This window comes from Capricornis sumatraensis, chromosome 3, assembly GCF_032405125.1.
Source record: "Capricornis sumatraensis isolate serow.1 chromosome 3, serow.2, whole genome shotgun sequence".
NCBI classification, from domain to species: domain Eukaryota; kingdom Metazoa; phylum Chordata; class Mammalia; order Artiodactyla; family Bovidae; genus Capricornis; species Capricornis sumatraensis.
In genome coordinates, this window is record NC_091071.1 from 165,588,165 (window position 1) to 165,602,684 (window position 14,520).

General features: G+C 41.0%; 1 protein-coding gene across 3 annotated transcripts; it reads left to right on the forward strand.

Moving 5' to 3' along the window:
- The first annotated feature begins 203 nt into the window (after window positions 1-203).
- ZBTB8OS (zinc finger and BTB domain containing 8 opposite strand) lies at window positions 204-12,713 on the forward strand. 3 transcript variants are annotated; one of them, XR_011144652.1, is made up of 8 exons: window positions 235-357; window positions 7,023-7,047; window positions 7,323-7,444; window positions 7,658-7,740; window positions 8,976-9,028; window positions 10,479-10,515; window positions 11,935-12,186; window positions 12,282-12,713. XR_011144652.1 is itself a non-coding variant. In XM_068967793.1 (7 exons), the coding sequence occupies exons 1-7, from the start codon at window positions 261-263 to the stop codon at window positions 12,019-12,021; spliced, it is 504 nt and encodes a 167-aa protein (XP_068823894.1). In that variant the 5' UTR covers window positions 204-260; the 3' UTR covers window positions 12,022-12,713. The 3 variants fall into 3 exon arrangements, 1 of the variants encoding a protein (XP_068823894.1); XR_011144653.1 differs by having other exon boundaries at window positions 12,285-12,713; XM_068967793.1 differs by having other exon boundaries at window positions 204-357; window positions 11,935-12,713.
- The last annotated feature ends 1,807 nt before the right edge of the window (window positions 12,714-14,520 follow it).

Here is a 14,520-nt window from a genome sequence, read left to right on the forward strand (position 1 = left end):
TATTTGTTCCCTTACTTCTTAGGACTATTGATGAAGCACGTCCAGAAAATGGGTCCTTGGGCTTTTAAAGAACTCCAAGCGGCGAGACCTAGAACGGAAGTTTTAAGGATTAAGGTTTAGGGGATTAAGGCCTCGAGGATGGTGTCCTAGCCCTTTAAGGGTATCTGTCTAGGGGCGGAGTCTTGGGCGGATGTTGAAAGTCCGGGCTGAAGTCCGGCTGATGAAGGGCGGAAGTTGAGTTTGGGTCCGAACCCGCAATCATGGCGCAGGAAGGGGAAGATGTAAGAGATTACAATTTGACTGAGGAGCAGAAGGCGATCAAGGCCAAGTATCCTCCAGTCAGTCGGAAGTACGAGTGTGAGTAGGTGGCTCACTTCTCTCCTTGCGGGAGGGCTCTGGCTTCCTCTTCCACTTTGCGCCATAGGGTGGTTCAGGCATTCCCGTTTTCGCCCTGTGTGAATGCTCTTCTGAACTAATCCCGGGAAAGCTGAAACGCTGAAGAATAAAGACACCTGGTCTGAGAGTCGGGAAACCTGGGCTCCCCCATATACAATATCTTGAACTCTCCCTGTATATACTAGTCACATTTATCTTATGGGAATTTTTGTTGTTTAGTTGCTGAGTCCTGTCAGATTCTGCTACCTCAGGGACTGCTGTTCGCCAGCCCCCTCCCCCGCCCCATCTCCTGGAATTTGTTCAAATTTATGTCCATTCAGTCGGTGATGCTATGGAACAATCTAATCCTTTGACCTCCTGCCCCGATTTCCTTTTGCCTTCAATTTTCCCATCATCAGTGAAAGTCGCTCAGTCGTGTCGGACTGTTGGAACCCCATGGATTATATAGTCCATGAAGTTCTCCTGGCCAGAATACTGGAGTGGGTAGCCTTTCACTTCTCCAGGAAATCTTCAGAACCCAAGGATGAAACCCAGGTCTCCCTCAATGCAGGTGGATTCTTTACCAGCTGAGCCAGCAGGAAGCATCAGGGTGTTTTTCAGTGGGTTGGCTGTTTGCACCAAGTGGCCAAAGTATTGGAACTTCAGCTTCCAACTATAGTCCTTCCAATGAATATTCAGGGTTAATGTCGTTTAGAATTGACTGGTTTGATCTCCTTGCAGGCCAAAGGACTCCCAAGACCTGTTCCAGCACCACAATTCAAAAGCATCAATTGTCCCGCGCTCAGCCTTTATGGTCCAGCGCTCACATCAGTCCGTGTGTGTGCATAGTCGCTCAGTCCTGTCGACCCTTTGCAACCCTATGGACTGTGGCCCATCGCGCTCCTCTGTCCATGGGGATTCTCCAGGCAAGAATTCTGGACTGGGTTGCCATGCCCTCCTCCAGGGGATCTTCCCATCCCAGATCAAACCCAGGTCTCCCACATTGCAGGCGGGTTCTTTACCGTCTGAGCCAGCAGGGAAGTCCCACATCCATACAAGACTGCTGGAAAAGCTATAGCTTTGTCTACACAGACCTTTGAGGGAGTTTTACTGGTGTATTCATTGTGAAGAGAGCCATGTTTTCAAGTGTTTTGTGTAACCACCCCCATCCCCATCTATCTCCAACAGTCCTGTAGTTAGAATGTGGCTAGGGTGGAGGATAAGAAAGTTATAAGTAGAGGACTACTAATGTCTTACTTGTATCCTGTGTTAGTAAAAGGACCTGGTTTGCCATTTGTAGCTTAGTGACTTTAGGCAAATCACATAACCTCTTTTTGCATTCTGTTCCTTCCTGTGAGGGCAAAATGAGATAATAATAAATGTGAAAATATAGTGCAGATTCTAAAGTTAGTCTATATAAACGTTAAATTGTTAGCGCTAAAGGTGGATGTGGTTTGGGAGCACAAATTTGGCTCTTATTTCCCCTCTAAAGTTCTTTAATTAATTTCACATTGTTCTCTGTATGCTGGTGTTTAGTTGCTAAGTCCTGTCCAACTTTTTTGACCCCATGGACTAGAGCCCATCAGGCTCCTTTGTCCGTGGGTTTCCCAAGGGAAAATACTGGAGTGGGTTGACATTTCCTTCTCCAGGGGATCTTTCCATCCCGGGTCTTGGAAAACCGTCTCCTGCTTGGCAGGCAGATTCTCTTATTATCACTGAGCCACCTGGGAAAGTCCTCTGTATAGAGTACAACTATTTATCATAGCATACTAGGCTGTGTACTTTCTAGACCCTGCATGTCTCCCTAGCTCATTTTTCTCTTCAATCAATTCAGTCACTCACTCAGTTCCAACTCTGCAGCCTCATGGACTGCAGCACACCAGGCTTCCCTGTCCATCACCAGCTCCCAGAACTTGGTCAAACTCATGTCAATCAAGTTGGTAATGCCATCCAACCATCTCATCCTCTGTCATCCCCTTCTCCTCCTGCCTTCAATCTTTCCTAGCATCAGGATCTTTTCAAATGAGTCAGTTTAGTCAAAGTATTGGAGTTTCAGCATCAGCCCTTCCAATGAACATTCAGGACTGATTTCCTTAAGGATTGACTGGTTGGATCTCCTTGCAGTCCAAGGGACTCTCAAGAGTCTTCTCCAACACCACAGTTCAAAAGCATCAATTCTTTGATGCTCAGCTTTCTTTATAGTTCAGCTCACATCCATATATGACCACTGGAAAAACCATAGCCTTAGTAGACGGACCTTTGTTGGCAAAGTAACGTCTCTGCTTTTTAATAAGCTGTCTAGGTTTGTCATAGCTTTTCTTCCAAGGAGGAAGTGTCTTTTAATTTCGTGGCTGTAGTCACCATCTGCAGTAATTTTGGAGCCCAAGAAAATAAAGTCTGTCATTGTTTCCATTGTTTCCCCATCTAGTTGCCATGAAGAGATGGGATAGGGTGCTGTGATCTTTGTTTTTTGAATGTTGAGTTTTAAGCCAACTTTTTCACTCTTTCACTTTCCTCAAGAGGCTCTTTAGTTCCTCTTCTCTTTCTGCCATAGGGTGGTGTCTGAGGTTATTGATAGTTCTCCCAGCAATCTTAATTCCAGCTTGTGCTTCATCCAGCCTGGTATTTCTCATGATGTACTCTGCATATAAGTTAAATAAGCAGGGTGACAGTGTATAGCCTTGAAGTACTCCTCTCCCAATTTTGAACCAGTCTGTTGTTCCATGTCTGATTCTAACCATTGCTTCTTGACCTCCATACAGATTTCTCAGGAGGCAGGTAAGGTGGTCTGGTATTCCCATCACTTTTCTCTTTTGATTCAGAATTCAAAAAGTATGACAGGTATGCAGTGAAAAGTCAGCTCTAATCCCGGGCCCCTTGGTCTTGCTTTCTAGATCAGCCAGTCATAACATTTTCATATGTGTACATGCAAAAATGTACTTTAATTTACTCAATTTCTAGTTGGTGGACATTTACATTTGTACTCGTTTGCTATTAGAAATAATGCAGCAGTGAATACCCGTACATCCATTGTTTGGCACATGTGCATCTGTAGAATAAATTTCCAAAAGTTACATTACTTTGGTAAAGGGTATCTGCATTTTATCAGTATTTTTAAAAATTGGAGTATAGTTGATGTACTGTGTGTGCTTTGCTCAGTTGCTGAATCATGTTTGATTCTGTAACACCATGGAATGTAGCCCACTAGGCTCCTCTGTCCATGGGATTCTCCAGGCAAGAATACTGGAGTGGGTTACCATTTCCTCCTCCAGGGGACCTTCCTGACCCAGGGATCAAACCCACATTTCTTGGGTCTCCTGCACTGGCAGATAGATTCTTTACCAGTGTACCAGGTGGAAAGCCCCTAGGTGATGTACAGTGTTGGTTAATTTCTGCTGTACAGTCAAGTGATTCAGTTATATATACTCTTTTTGATACCTGCATTTTAAACTTCAGTAATTATTGCGAACTCACTGTCTGTTGAAGTGTCACCAATTTATACTCACACTAGCATTGTATGAGTGTGCCTCTTTCCTCATACCCTGTGATTTCATTTACCATAGTTTACTTTTGTTTGTTTTAGAGTTTTGTATAAATGGAATCACATAGTACTCATTCTTTTATATCTGGCGTCTTCACTGAGTATCACTGATAAATGTTAGACATTAAAGTGGTGAGTGGACTTTATTCAGTAATTATGGACAGCAGGGGAAAGAGCTGAGATCCCTTTGGATTTGTGCAGAGGAGAATGGACTTTTTAAAAGAAGAATGAGAGATAGGGGAGAGCAGGGGTTTCAGTAGAGACTAGAAATGAAAAGTTACAAAAGCGTGGTCAGTGTAAATGTCATTGGAGCAGCAGTGTTTGCTAGCTGGCAGTTACCAAGTTAGAATTCTCTCCCACGGAGCCTGGAAGTTCTTCCTGATGATTACATTTCAGAGGAATGGGAGAGATACTTCTGAGTTGTAAGAGATAAGTATCACAGTCGTAAGCCCTTTTTAGTGAATGCTCTGAGAAAAGGAGGTCAAGGACCTATTGTCAGGGGTTGTCTCGGAACAAACGATAAATTCTCCTACAGTGTATAGCTTTCTCAGGCAGGCATTGTAACGGTGGGGCCATGATGATCCTAGGTACACAGGCGTAAGCTGCTAGAAACCTCGCTAAAGTTGGTCAGGTCTCTTAGTGCAGGGGGTTTGGATGGAGATATGTGTGTGAGAGTTCTACAGCTTTCACTTGATGTTTTTGAGACTCTTGTTGATGCAGTATCACTAGTTCATGCTGTCTCATTGCTGAGCAGTGTGGCATAGTAACCCTCAGTTTATTTATTCATTCTCTTCACAAACATTGGGTTTTTAATTTGGAGGAGTAAAGTTGCTGTGAACATTCTGCCATGTCCTTTTGTGGCCACATGCTTTCATTTCTCTAGCATTAAAATGTGTTGCTTTCCTTTAACTTGTTTGTCATCTCTGCTGGTCATTGACCCCATTAGTGTCTAAAATGTACTGAGGCCTCAGTAGTATTTTGAGTAAATCAGAGGTGAGCTTAAACCCTGAGTGTTACCAGAAGAAGATGTGTTATGATGTAAAGGGCACTAAACTGGGAGTCAGAAAATCTCAGTTCTAGTCCCAACTCTCATCAGCAGTATGGTCCTAAACAAGTTATACAGTCTCTCAGGATTTCAGGTTTCTTCTTGTAATTGGAGGATTTCTGTTACATGATCTCTGAGGTTTCATTATAGCTTAAATATCCTATGATCTTAAGTAGGAGGAATAGATGGGAGTCAGGGTTAAGAGTGAAGAATAGGCTCTGAAATATTAAACAACAGATCCATAGATTACACAGCTGCAGTTGTTACTTCCTGGTGTTGCTGTGAGACTATCAGGAAAAAGCTTGTGATACATACTGTGGAGTTTACTTTTTAAAACTATTTAACTGACCAAGGATATCATGAGGATTCCTTCAAATGCAAGAAAGTAACAAATATAAAACTTGACTCTTGTTAAAAATAAAAGCCTGTTTTTTCTGGGATTTGGCTAGCTGTTCATGAAAAGGTGAGACCGGGAAATCTGGAATTTTATATCTTTGATGACGTAGTTTCTAGAATTTTGGCCATTCATGAACAGAGGAGCCTGGCAGGCTACAGTTTATGGGGTTGCAGAGTCAGACTAAAATCATGGCATCCAGTCCCATCACTTCATGGGAAATAGATGGGGAAACAATGGAAACAATAGCTGACTTTATTTTTTTGGGCTCCAAAAATCACTGGAGATGGTGATTGCAGCCATGAAATTAAAAGACACTTGCTCCTTGGAAGGAAAGTTATGACCAACCTAGACAGCATATTAAAAGGCAGAGACATTATTTTGCCAACAAAGGTCCGTCTAGTCAAGGCTATGGTTTTTCCTGTGGTCATGTATGGATGTGAGAGTTGAACTATAAAGAGGGCTGAGCACTGAAGAATTGATGCTTTTGAGCTGTGGTGCTGGAGAATACTCTTGAGAGTGCCTTGGACTGCAAGAAGATGAAACCAGTCCATCCTAAAGGAGATCAGTCCTGGGTGTTCATTGGAAGGACTGATGCTGAAGCTGAAACTCCAATACTTTGGCCACCTCATGCGAAGAGCTGACTCATTTGAAAAGACCCTGATGCTGAGAAAGATTGAGGGCAGGAGGAGAAGGGGACGACAGAGGATGAGATAGTTGGATGGTATCACCGACTCAATGGACATGGGTTCGAGTAAACTCCGGGAGCTGGTAATAGACAGGGAGGCCTGGCGTGCTGCGGTTCATGGGGTCGCAAAGAATTGGACAAGACTGAGCGACTGAACTGAACTGAAAGAGTCAGACATGACTGAGGACTAACACACACACAAGTAGATATTAGGAAAGATATTGATTTGTTTTGTTGGGGAATGTAACTAATAGCAGGAAAGGCATTTGTTTATTGAAAAACGATGTTGTATTAGTGAAGTAGGAAATGCCAACCCACTCCAGTATTCTTGCCTGGAAAGTTCCATGGACAGAGGAGCCTGGTAGGCTACAGTCCATGGGATTGCAGAGTCTGACATGACTGGGCACACACACACAAAAAGTGTGTGTACTGTAGTACACACTTTTGGGATCACCTAGAAGACCATGGCCTTGCTGCCTTCCAGAAACTATCATTCATTTATTTATTTAGTTAGTTTTTAGGTTTTCTGACCTCGCTGCAGGGCATGTGTGATCTTAGTGCCTCAACCAGAGACTGAACCTGTGTGTGGAGGCCTAATAACTACTGGACTGCCAGGGAATTCTCATCATTCATTTAAATATAAATCTTGGCTTTAAAAGAAATAACCCTGTATCATCAATATGCTAATGTTATATAACTATTCTGTTACTTAATATTAGTTCATTCATTTAATATTAATTGAATAGTAACTATAAATGCTTAGAAATTTTTATTTATTTATTTACTTTTTAGAAGAAATTTTAAAAAATAAACCTTAACAGTAACAACTTTTGTGTAAATTGTTAGTGAAAGGTGGATGGTCAACCTACATTTTCTTGTTCTTCAAGAACGATGTTCTTAATAATAATCTAGAGTCATTTTCTTGTGATTTGCAAGTCAAGTCCAGTTACTTATTATTGTTTTCTCCTCTCTCCCTCAGATTTGGATCATACAGCCGACGTCCAGTGAGTAGAGCTGGAGTTTGTGCCTTTGAAATCATGTGCTTAACACAGGAAGACTAATCTTTTAATCTTGCAGTCCCTAGTTTTAATTTTTCTCCTCTGTTTTGGTTTCTTTAGAACATGAAAATGATGGTTCAAAAGCACCTGGTTTCAGTGTCATTAAATTGATTGAGGCCTTTGCTTTTGCATTTACAGTGTTGATGTTACTTTGACTTTGCTGTCGAGTTTTCTGTCTTGCAGTGAATCATATTACACAAGGCACGAATGCCTTTCTTTAGGTTACATGCTTGGGGAGACACTCTGGAGGAAGCTTTTGAACAATGTGCAATGGCCATGTTTGGTTACATGACAGATACTGGGACTGTGGAGCCCCTGCAAACAATAGAAGTAGAAACCCAAGGTAATCAATTTGTTCACAAGGAAGAAATTGTTATACAAGTGTTCAGATGCTATATAATTTCAGTATACACTTACAAGAGGTACAACAAAGTTGATTATGAGCTTGTTCTTTCAAGGAGCCTAAGAAATTTATTGCACTGTAAAATTCAAACAAGTTTTCAGAGATGAGAATTATTAAACACCGTTCTTTATGGTTCTTTCTGACCCTGTGTAGGCGATGACTTACAGTCTCTTCTGTTTCACTTTCTGGATGAGTGGCTTTATAAATTCAGTGCTGATGAATTCTTCATACCCCGGGTAAGCAAGTTTTTCTTTTCTACTGAACAAATGGATTTTGAGTCCATATTTTAGAATAAAACTAGTGATTTAAAACAGAACATTCTATTTAAAATAGAATATATGATGTAAAATGAAACCATTCAGATACGTAAGATGATGACGTGCAGAAATTATGGTGACCATAGGCTCTAGGTTAACTGGAGTTTGCCTGTGTATGTGCATCTTGCATTTAGATCTCATACACTTGCCACTCAGTGTATCTTGAGTCAGAAGAATGCACATACTGTCTTCTCTGTCGGCATGTTTTATGTCTCTCAAGTTTGAGCTTTTTAAATGTTCGTCCATGCGTTCCTTTTGCCCCATTTGATATTTAGCAGGTCTGCTATGTTGTTATTGTTGTTTAATTGTTCAGTGGTGTTTGACTTTTTTCTTGAAAAAGTAGCCTACCAGGCTCTTCTGTCCATGGAATTTCCCAGGCAAGAGTACTGGAGTGGGTTGCCATTTCCTTTTTCAGGGGATCTTCCTGACCCAGGGATCAAACCTGTCTCCTGCATTGCAGGCTATTCTTTACCCCTGAGCCACTGGTGCTTTTAGGGAATTCCCTGGTGGTCCGCTGGTTAGGACTCTCACTGCTGATGGCCCCCTAGCTGGGGAACTGAGATCCTGCAAGCTGTGCAGTACAGCCAGAAAAAAAATAAAATGGTGCTTTTGGTTTCCTTAATGTGAAAAGGGAAAAGCCAAATGGAGGTTACTTTTTGCCATCAGCCTCCAGAAGGGAACACCTCTGCAACCGTATTGTTTCTAACACACCTGGCCTTCCTTGCTCCATAATTCCTCCATTTACTCCCTTACCAGCTCCACTACATATATTCTTCTAACTGGGTCATTTGTCCTACAGAGTTCAAGAACCTATAATATTATATAAAAATAGGCGGGAAGTTTTATCACCTCTAAATCCATAAAGCTGAAAAAACCCCAGAATGATTGAAATCCTAGGTCATCCTCCACTATGTATCTTACAGAAAAAGTCTCATGACTTATAAATTGTACATTTTCAAGAATACCTCCCTTGAATGGGTAAGAAAAAGCCTTATTTTCTTAAAATACATAGTTTGTTGTTAACATTTTAATTTTCTTTGCTTCAGAGAAGTTGTATGCTATTATCTTGGAAAAGTGATAACCTTGACATGTTTTAATAGCTGGTCTATTATGAACTTCTATTAAAATTAAAAGAAAACTTTTTTCTTCTTTAGGAAGTCAAAGTACTTAATATCGACCAAAGAAATTTCAAAATACGGTCAATTGGGTAAGTTTTGAAAACCTTTTAAGTTACAGGTCATGTAAAATGTTAACTTACAGTCTTCAGTGTACTCAGTGAGCAGGAAGACAAATAGAAACATTAAATCAGGAGACCAGTTGCATCCCTGTAGGGCTTTGCAGGTTAAGCTTGGTGAGCCACCTAGGAGCAAGGGTTCACCTCAGCTTTGGAGGACCAGAAACTTGTCAGGACACAGGTGATTTGGATTGGTAAACAGAATTCCCAATTTTTTGATTTTCAAGACACAAAAAATATATCATTGATGGATGGTGCAGATATTTGCATACAACCTCGCTTGGTGATGAGAAATGCTGATGTAGCCTTTCTTATAGATCCTTACACCTAGACTCCATTCAAACCAGTTCCTTCTATTAACAACTTATACTTTTCCTTCCTGAGTTTGCAAACACTTGATTAGGGCACTTTGATTGGATTTAGTGTTCTCCAAGTTTCTTCAGTCATCTAATGATCTTTTAGGTTACTTTTATATAAAACTTATCTTTTCCATTTTATGTTGAATTGTTTACGTTTCTTTTGTAAAGTGAGAGCTTTTATTATCTCCTACTCCTTTTTTTTTTAATGAATAAGTAAACAGAGTTGTCCAAGGGTAATTAACTAATAAATAGTTGAACAGAGTTTTAAAACTATGCTCTTTCTGATACTGCTACTGCTTTTACTACTGTGAACTTCAGCTACTTTAGTGTTGAAGGGAGAGAGGATACTCATCTCAAGTTCTAGGAGACTGAGTACCCTTCTAGGGCCTACCAGGTACATACCATGGCCATTTTTTGAAAAGTCATAAAATACAAACTTAAGTTCAGATCGTATTATGGAATCTTGTATTTTGCCTTTATGGTGCTCAGACCTGCTTTCTCCAATGGAAGAGATTATTTAATCAGTTCTATAGCCCTGAGTACAGTGAAAATTTTGAATATGCTCCTCTATTATGAACCAGTATTCATTAAACAATGTTATTGAGAGTCTACCTATGTACACTGTACTATGACATGATCAACCTTGTTGAAAAGGATATCGTACAAATTCAGTAGCTATATCTGCTGACCATCAAACTGAAATTGATGGCTCCCTTCTCCCTTCATCCGTTTAGGCTTTCTAGTATCTTATGCGTGTGTGCTCAGTTGTGTCCGATTCTTTGTGATCCCATGGTCTGCAGCCTGCCAGGCTCCTCTATCCATGGAATTTTCCTTGTAAAATTACTGGGATGGGTTGCCATTTTGTCCTCCAGGGATCTTCCTGACCCAGGGATCAAGCCCACATCTCCTGTATCACCTGCATTGGCAGCCGGTTTCTTTAACACTGAGCCACCTGGGAAGTCTGTATCTTAACCACATTTATAAGGTTTATCTTAAAATGTAGAAAGAGAGAATAAATGTTAAATCCTGGAAATGTTAATCATGTTTTACTCTTTCTTCTCAAGGTGGGGAGAAGAATTCTCATTGTCCAAGCACCCTCAGGTATGTTTTAAAATCCAGCCATTAAAAATATTTCATTTAACTTACCATAAAAAAGTCAGTATATGTTACAGTTAACTTACTAGTTCTCATAAGTTGGTATAAACTCCTAAATTTTTCCCAGACTAATATGACCTGTCTGGACATGTTATGTTAAAACCCTGGAATTTCTGATTTGGAAGATTAGGAGTCTGCCTTGGGCTATAGGGTCAGGTTTGTTACAGAGTGTTTTGGGGCTGAAGAGTCCCTTTCCCTTTCTGAGCTTTCATATCTTTCCCTGTAATGAAGATGTTGGATTGGATGTTCTCTAAACATCCAGTGTTTTGGATACTAGAAAGCCTAAGAAAAGGTGTTCTCTTTTGTGCTTCTCCAGATTCAGTATTTGCCAGTGTATTTGGCTTCACTGTGTACTAGTCAGATCTGTTTGAATAGGGGTAGGCTGTTTTTCCCTAATGTTTTGTGCTTTGTGGACTGATAACGACAGAAGAGCAACTATTCTACTCATATATAGCACTAAACTGCCGTGGACAACACCTAAATGAATGAATGTGAATGTGTTCCAGTAAAGTGTTTTTTTTTCACTCCCCTCCCCCGACTACCATTTAGAAATATAAAAGCTATTCTTACAATTGGGGCTTACATTTATGTGTGGAGCTGTACAAAAATAGGTGGGAGGCCAATTTGACCTTTAATTTGTAGTTTGCTGACCCCTGTGTTTAGGCCAAGAAGACTTAAATTCATTGGAGTTGACTGAGAAATCCTGTAGTAGCTTCCAGCAGCTGCAGCAGCATTTCTTCAGTGTAATAAAATGAAGCTTCGTGAGAGAGCCTCGGGGCAGAGAAACTTAAGAACAGAAACCAGTAGAGGTGGAGCATGTGGATTGAAAACAAGATATTTTTATAATATAAATTACAGTAGCATTTTCTTTTGAATGTATTATGTTTGAGATGCCTATTAGATGTCTAAATAGAGATATTGGATAACAGTAGGCATTTGTCTGTAGGATGGCTGCTATTCAGAGAAGGGAATAGGCTGAGTTCCCAGGGCCCAGGCTAGACAGTACAGAAGAGGAAGCCTTAAGAAGGAGCCCTGACCCAAACAATAAAAAAGCTTTGTGTTCTTGGAGTCAACCCATTTGGTAAATGTAAAGGCTGGTGCCCAGAGGGGTCAGACAGCTTCTGGTCCAGGTGCAAACAAGCCAGGACTGTAGTATGCTCCATCTCCTAAGTCAAGTCAGTGCTTCTTCTTGTGCACATTTGTCTCTCATTTTTACTGGTTCAGTGGATAATACTATACTCATTTGATAACTGATTGTTTCATATGAGTGTTTTAGAGTAACATTGAAAGTTTGACTTTCTGCCAGTTGTTACTAGAGTTAATGGTTCTGATTTCAATGTCTTTTTTTTTTAACCCCAACTTTAGGGAACTGAAGTCAAAGCAATAACGTACTCAGCAATGCAGGTCTATAATGAAGAGAAGCCAGAAGTTTTTGTGATCATTGACATTTAAGATAACAAAAAAAAGAGAGAGAGAGATTCCTATGAAGAACTGTTTTTTTCTCTTCCTTTTGACGAGATACCATGATATAAACTCTACATGGAGAATTTATATATGGAGTTTTGCAGAACAGAAATTTTTGACTTAAAGTGTGACTTTCAGAAATGAAAAATCAAGGTACAACCTTGGTCTTTGTTACCCAAATAATCAAATTTTAAATAATTCTCTTAAGTGGCAAGCATGGCTTCTCCTTCATTAATTCCCCTTTGTAGCAGCAGGTGCCTTACACCTTTCCAATGGAATGCACAAGTCCTCCAGCCTGGTCCCAAGGACGATCATTGATGTAAGAGCAGCCTGAGAGACTCTGAAGCCCGTGTACTCTTACTGAATGCACCTTGGAGAAAATGTAATTTGAGAAATCCTACAACCAGTATTTTGCTTTTTTTCCAAAGTAGTTAACACATATATTTTCTATATGTACATTAAAAGAGGTTGTGTTTTGGATTGCTATGGGACAGAGCCCGATCCTGTACTCCAGTTGGTTTTCTTAGATGAAATAATTATATTTGAACAATTGGAAGGCTTTTCTAGAAACAGTCCTGATTTACTTTCACTTTTTTTTTAGCACTGATATACTGACACTTTTTCCCGTAACATAAAACCTGACGCATATACAAATGGGCCCTTCTTTCTAACATACAATTTTATATTAAAGCCAGTATATTTATACAGTTAGAGAAAAGGAGAATTTTTTTTAAAGTTTCTTTGGTTTTTAAAAATTACCTAAGCTCTTCATTTCTAAGAAGACAAGAGGCCAGGAAAACAACTTTAAAATGATCTGAACTTTTCAAAGTAGATAACTGAAAAAAATCAAACTGCTTTCATTTGATTTGCAGTATTATTCCATTCTCTGTTCATGGATTGGGGTAGTCTTCTTTGTAAAGTGAAAGTGAAAGTGAAGTCGCTCAGTCGTGTCTGACTCTTTGCGACCCCATGGGCTGTAGCCTACCAGGCTCCTCTGTCCATGGGATTTTCCAGGCAGTAGTCCTGGAGTGGATTGCCATTTCCTTCTCCAGGGGATCTTCCCAACCCAGGGATCAAACCCCGGTCTCCCACATTGTAGACAGACGCTTTACCGTCTGAGCCACCAGGGAAGTTGCTATTTTTTTACGTTAGTGAGAAAAGATTACCACTGGGTGGTGTCAAATGTCATTACATGAACTTGATCTACAAGATGGTCTGTGAGCTTTCTACGTGTTCTGTCTGAGCACCACCTTATTTTTCTCCGGGGATTTAGCACAAAGACAAGGACAAGAGCCTATGGTTTGGATAGTTAGCTCTTCAAGGATCACTGAGGTAGCACTCCTTCACCTTTCTTAGTCTCAGGCACATTTTGTATGTTTATTGATTGATTGATTGGCCTCACCAAGTAGCTTTCGGGATCTTAGTTCATTCTAGCTCAAGTCACTTTTCCATGCTGCCTCCCTAACTACTCAAGGTTCAGGGGTCTTTGAACTTACACCTCTTTACTTAGCTTTAAAGATTTGGGCTTCCCAGTTGGCTCAGTGGTTAAAAAAAAAAAGTTGCCTGCCAGTGCAGGTGAAGCAGGAAATTTGGGTTTGATCCCTAGGTCGGGAAGATCCCCTGGAGAAGGAAATGGCAACCCACTCCAATATTCTTGCCTGGGAAATCCCAGAGGAGTCTGGCGGGCTACAGTCCATGAGGTCACAAAAGGGTCAGACACGACTTAGCGACTAAACAACAGCAACCAAAGATTTGCAGGCTTATTCAGTTTTACTTGTTTCATGTTCACTAGTCTGCTGCCGCTGCTGCTAAGTCGCTTCAGTCGTGTCCGACTCTGTGCGACCCCATAGATGGCAGCCCATCAGGCTCCTCCGTCCTTGGGATTCTCCAGGCAAGAACACTGGAGTGGGTGTTCACTAGTCTAGATGACACATAATACACATTACTACTCAGTGGTCAGTGGACTGAGTCTCTCAGAGCGCCGTCACTTTTAGCAGAGACCGCAGATCAGCTGCTTGAGCATGTCTATAAGAACACTGGAACTGTAGGTCACAATCTTCGATTCCTAGCCTTTGCTCTCCTGCTTGACCGTGAGCCTATTTCCTCATCTGTGTATGAAAGGTGTGCATTAGTGATTCCTCAGTTTCTTTCCAATTTTAAATGTCTGTGATCTAGTAATATATTTTAAACAACTGAGCTGAGGAAGAGAAGATACCTGGAACGACTGGAACAGTCGTTTAGCCTAAAAGGTCCAAATCACACCATCTAGGTCTGCTACTGGAGAAGGCGATGACAGCCCACTCCAGTACTCTTGCCTGGGAAATCCCATGGATGGAGAAGCCTGGTGGGCTGCAGTCCATGGGGTCGCGAAGAGTTGGTCACGACTGAGCGACTTACTTTCACTTTTCACTTTCATGCATTGGAGAAGGAAATGGCAACCCACTCCAGTGTTCTTGCCTGGAGAATCCCAAGGACTGTGGAGCCTGA

Excerpts from the sequence above, each read along its gene's own strand:
- ZBTB8OS (XM_068967793.1), top strand. The coding sequence starts at position 261 with ATGGCGCAGGAAGGGGAAGATGTAAGAGATTACAATTTGACTGAGGAG. Across the intron at positions 7,445-7,657 it reads AATAGAAGTAGAAACCCAAG|GCGATGACTTACAGTCTCTT; the intron begins GTAATCAATTTG and ends GACCCTGTGTAG. Across the intron at positions 9,029-10,478 it reads TTCAAAATACGGTCAATTGG|GTGGGGAGAAGAATTCTCAT; the intron begins GTAAGTTTTGAA and ends TTTCTTCTCAAG.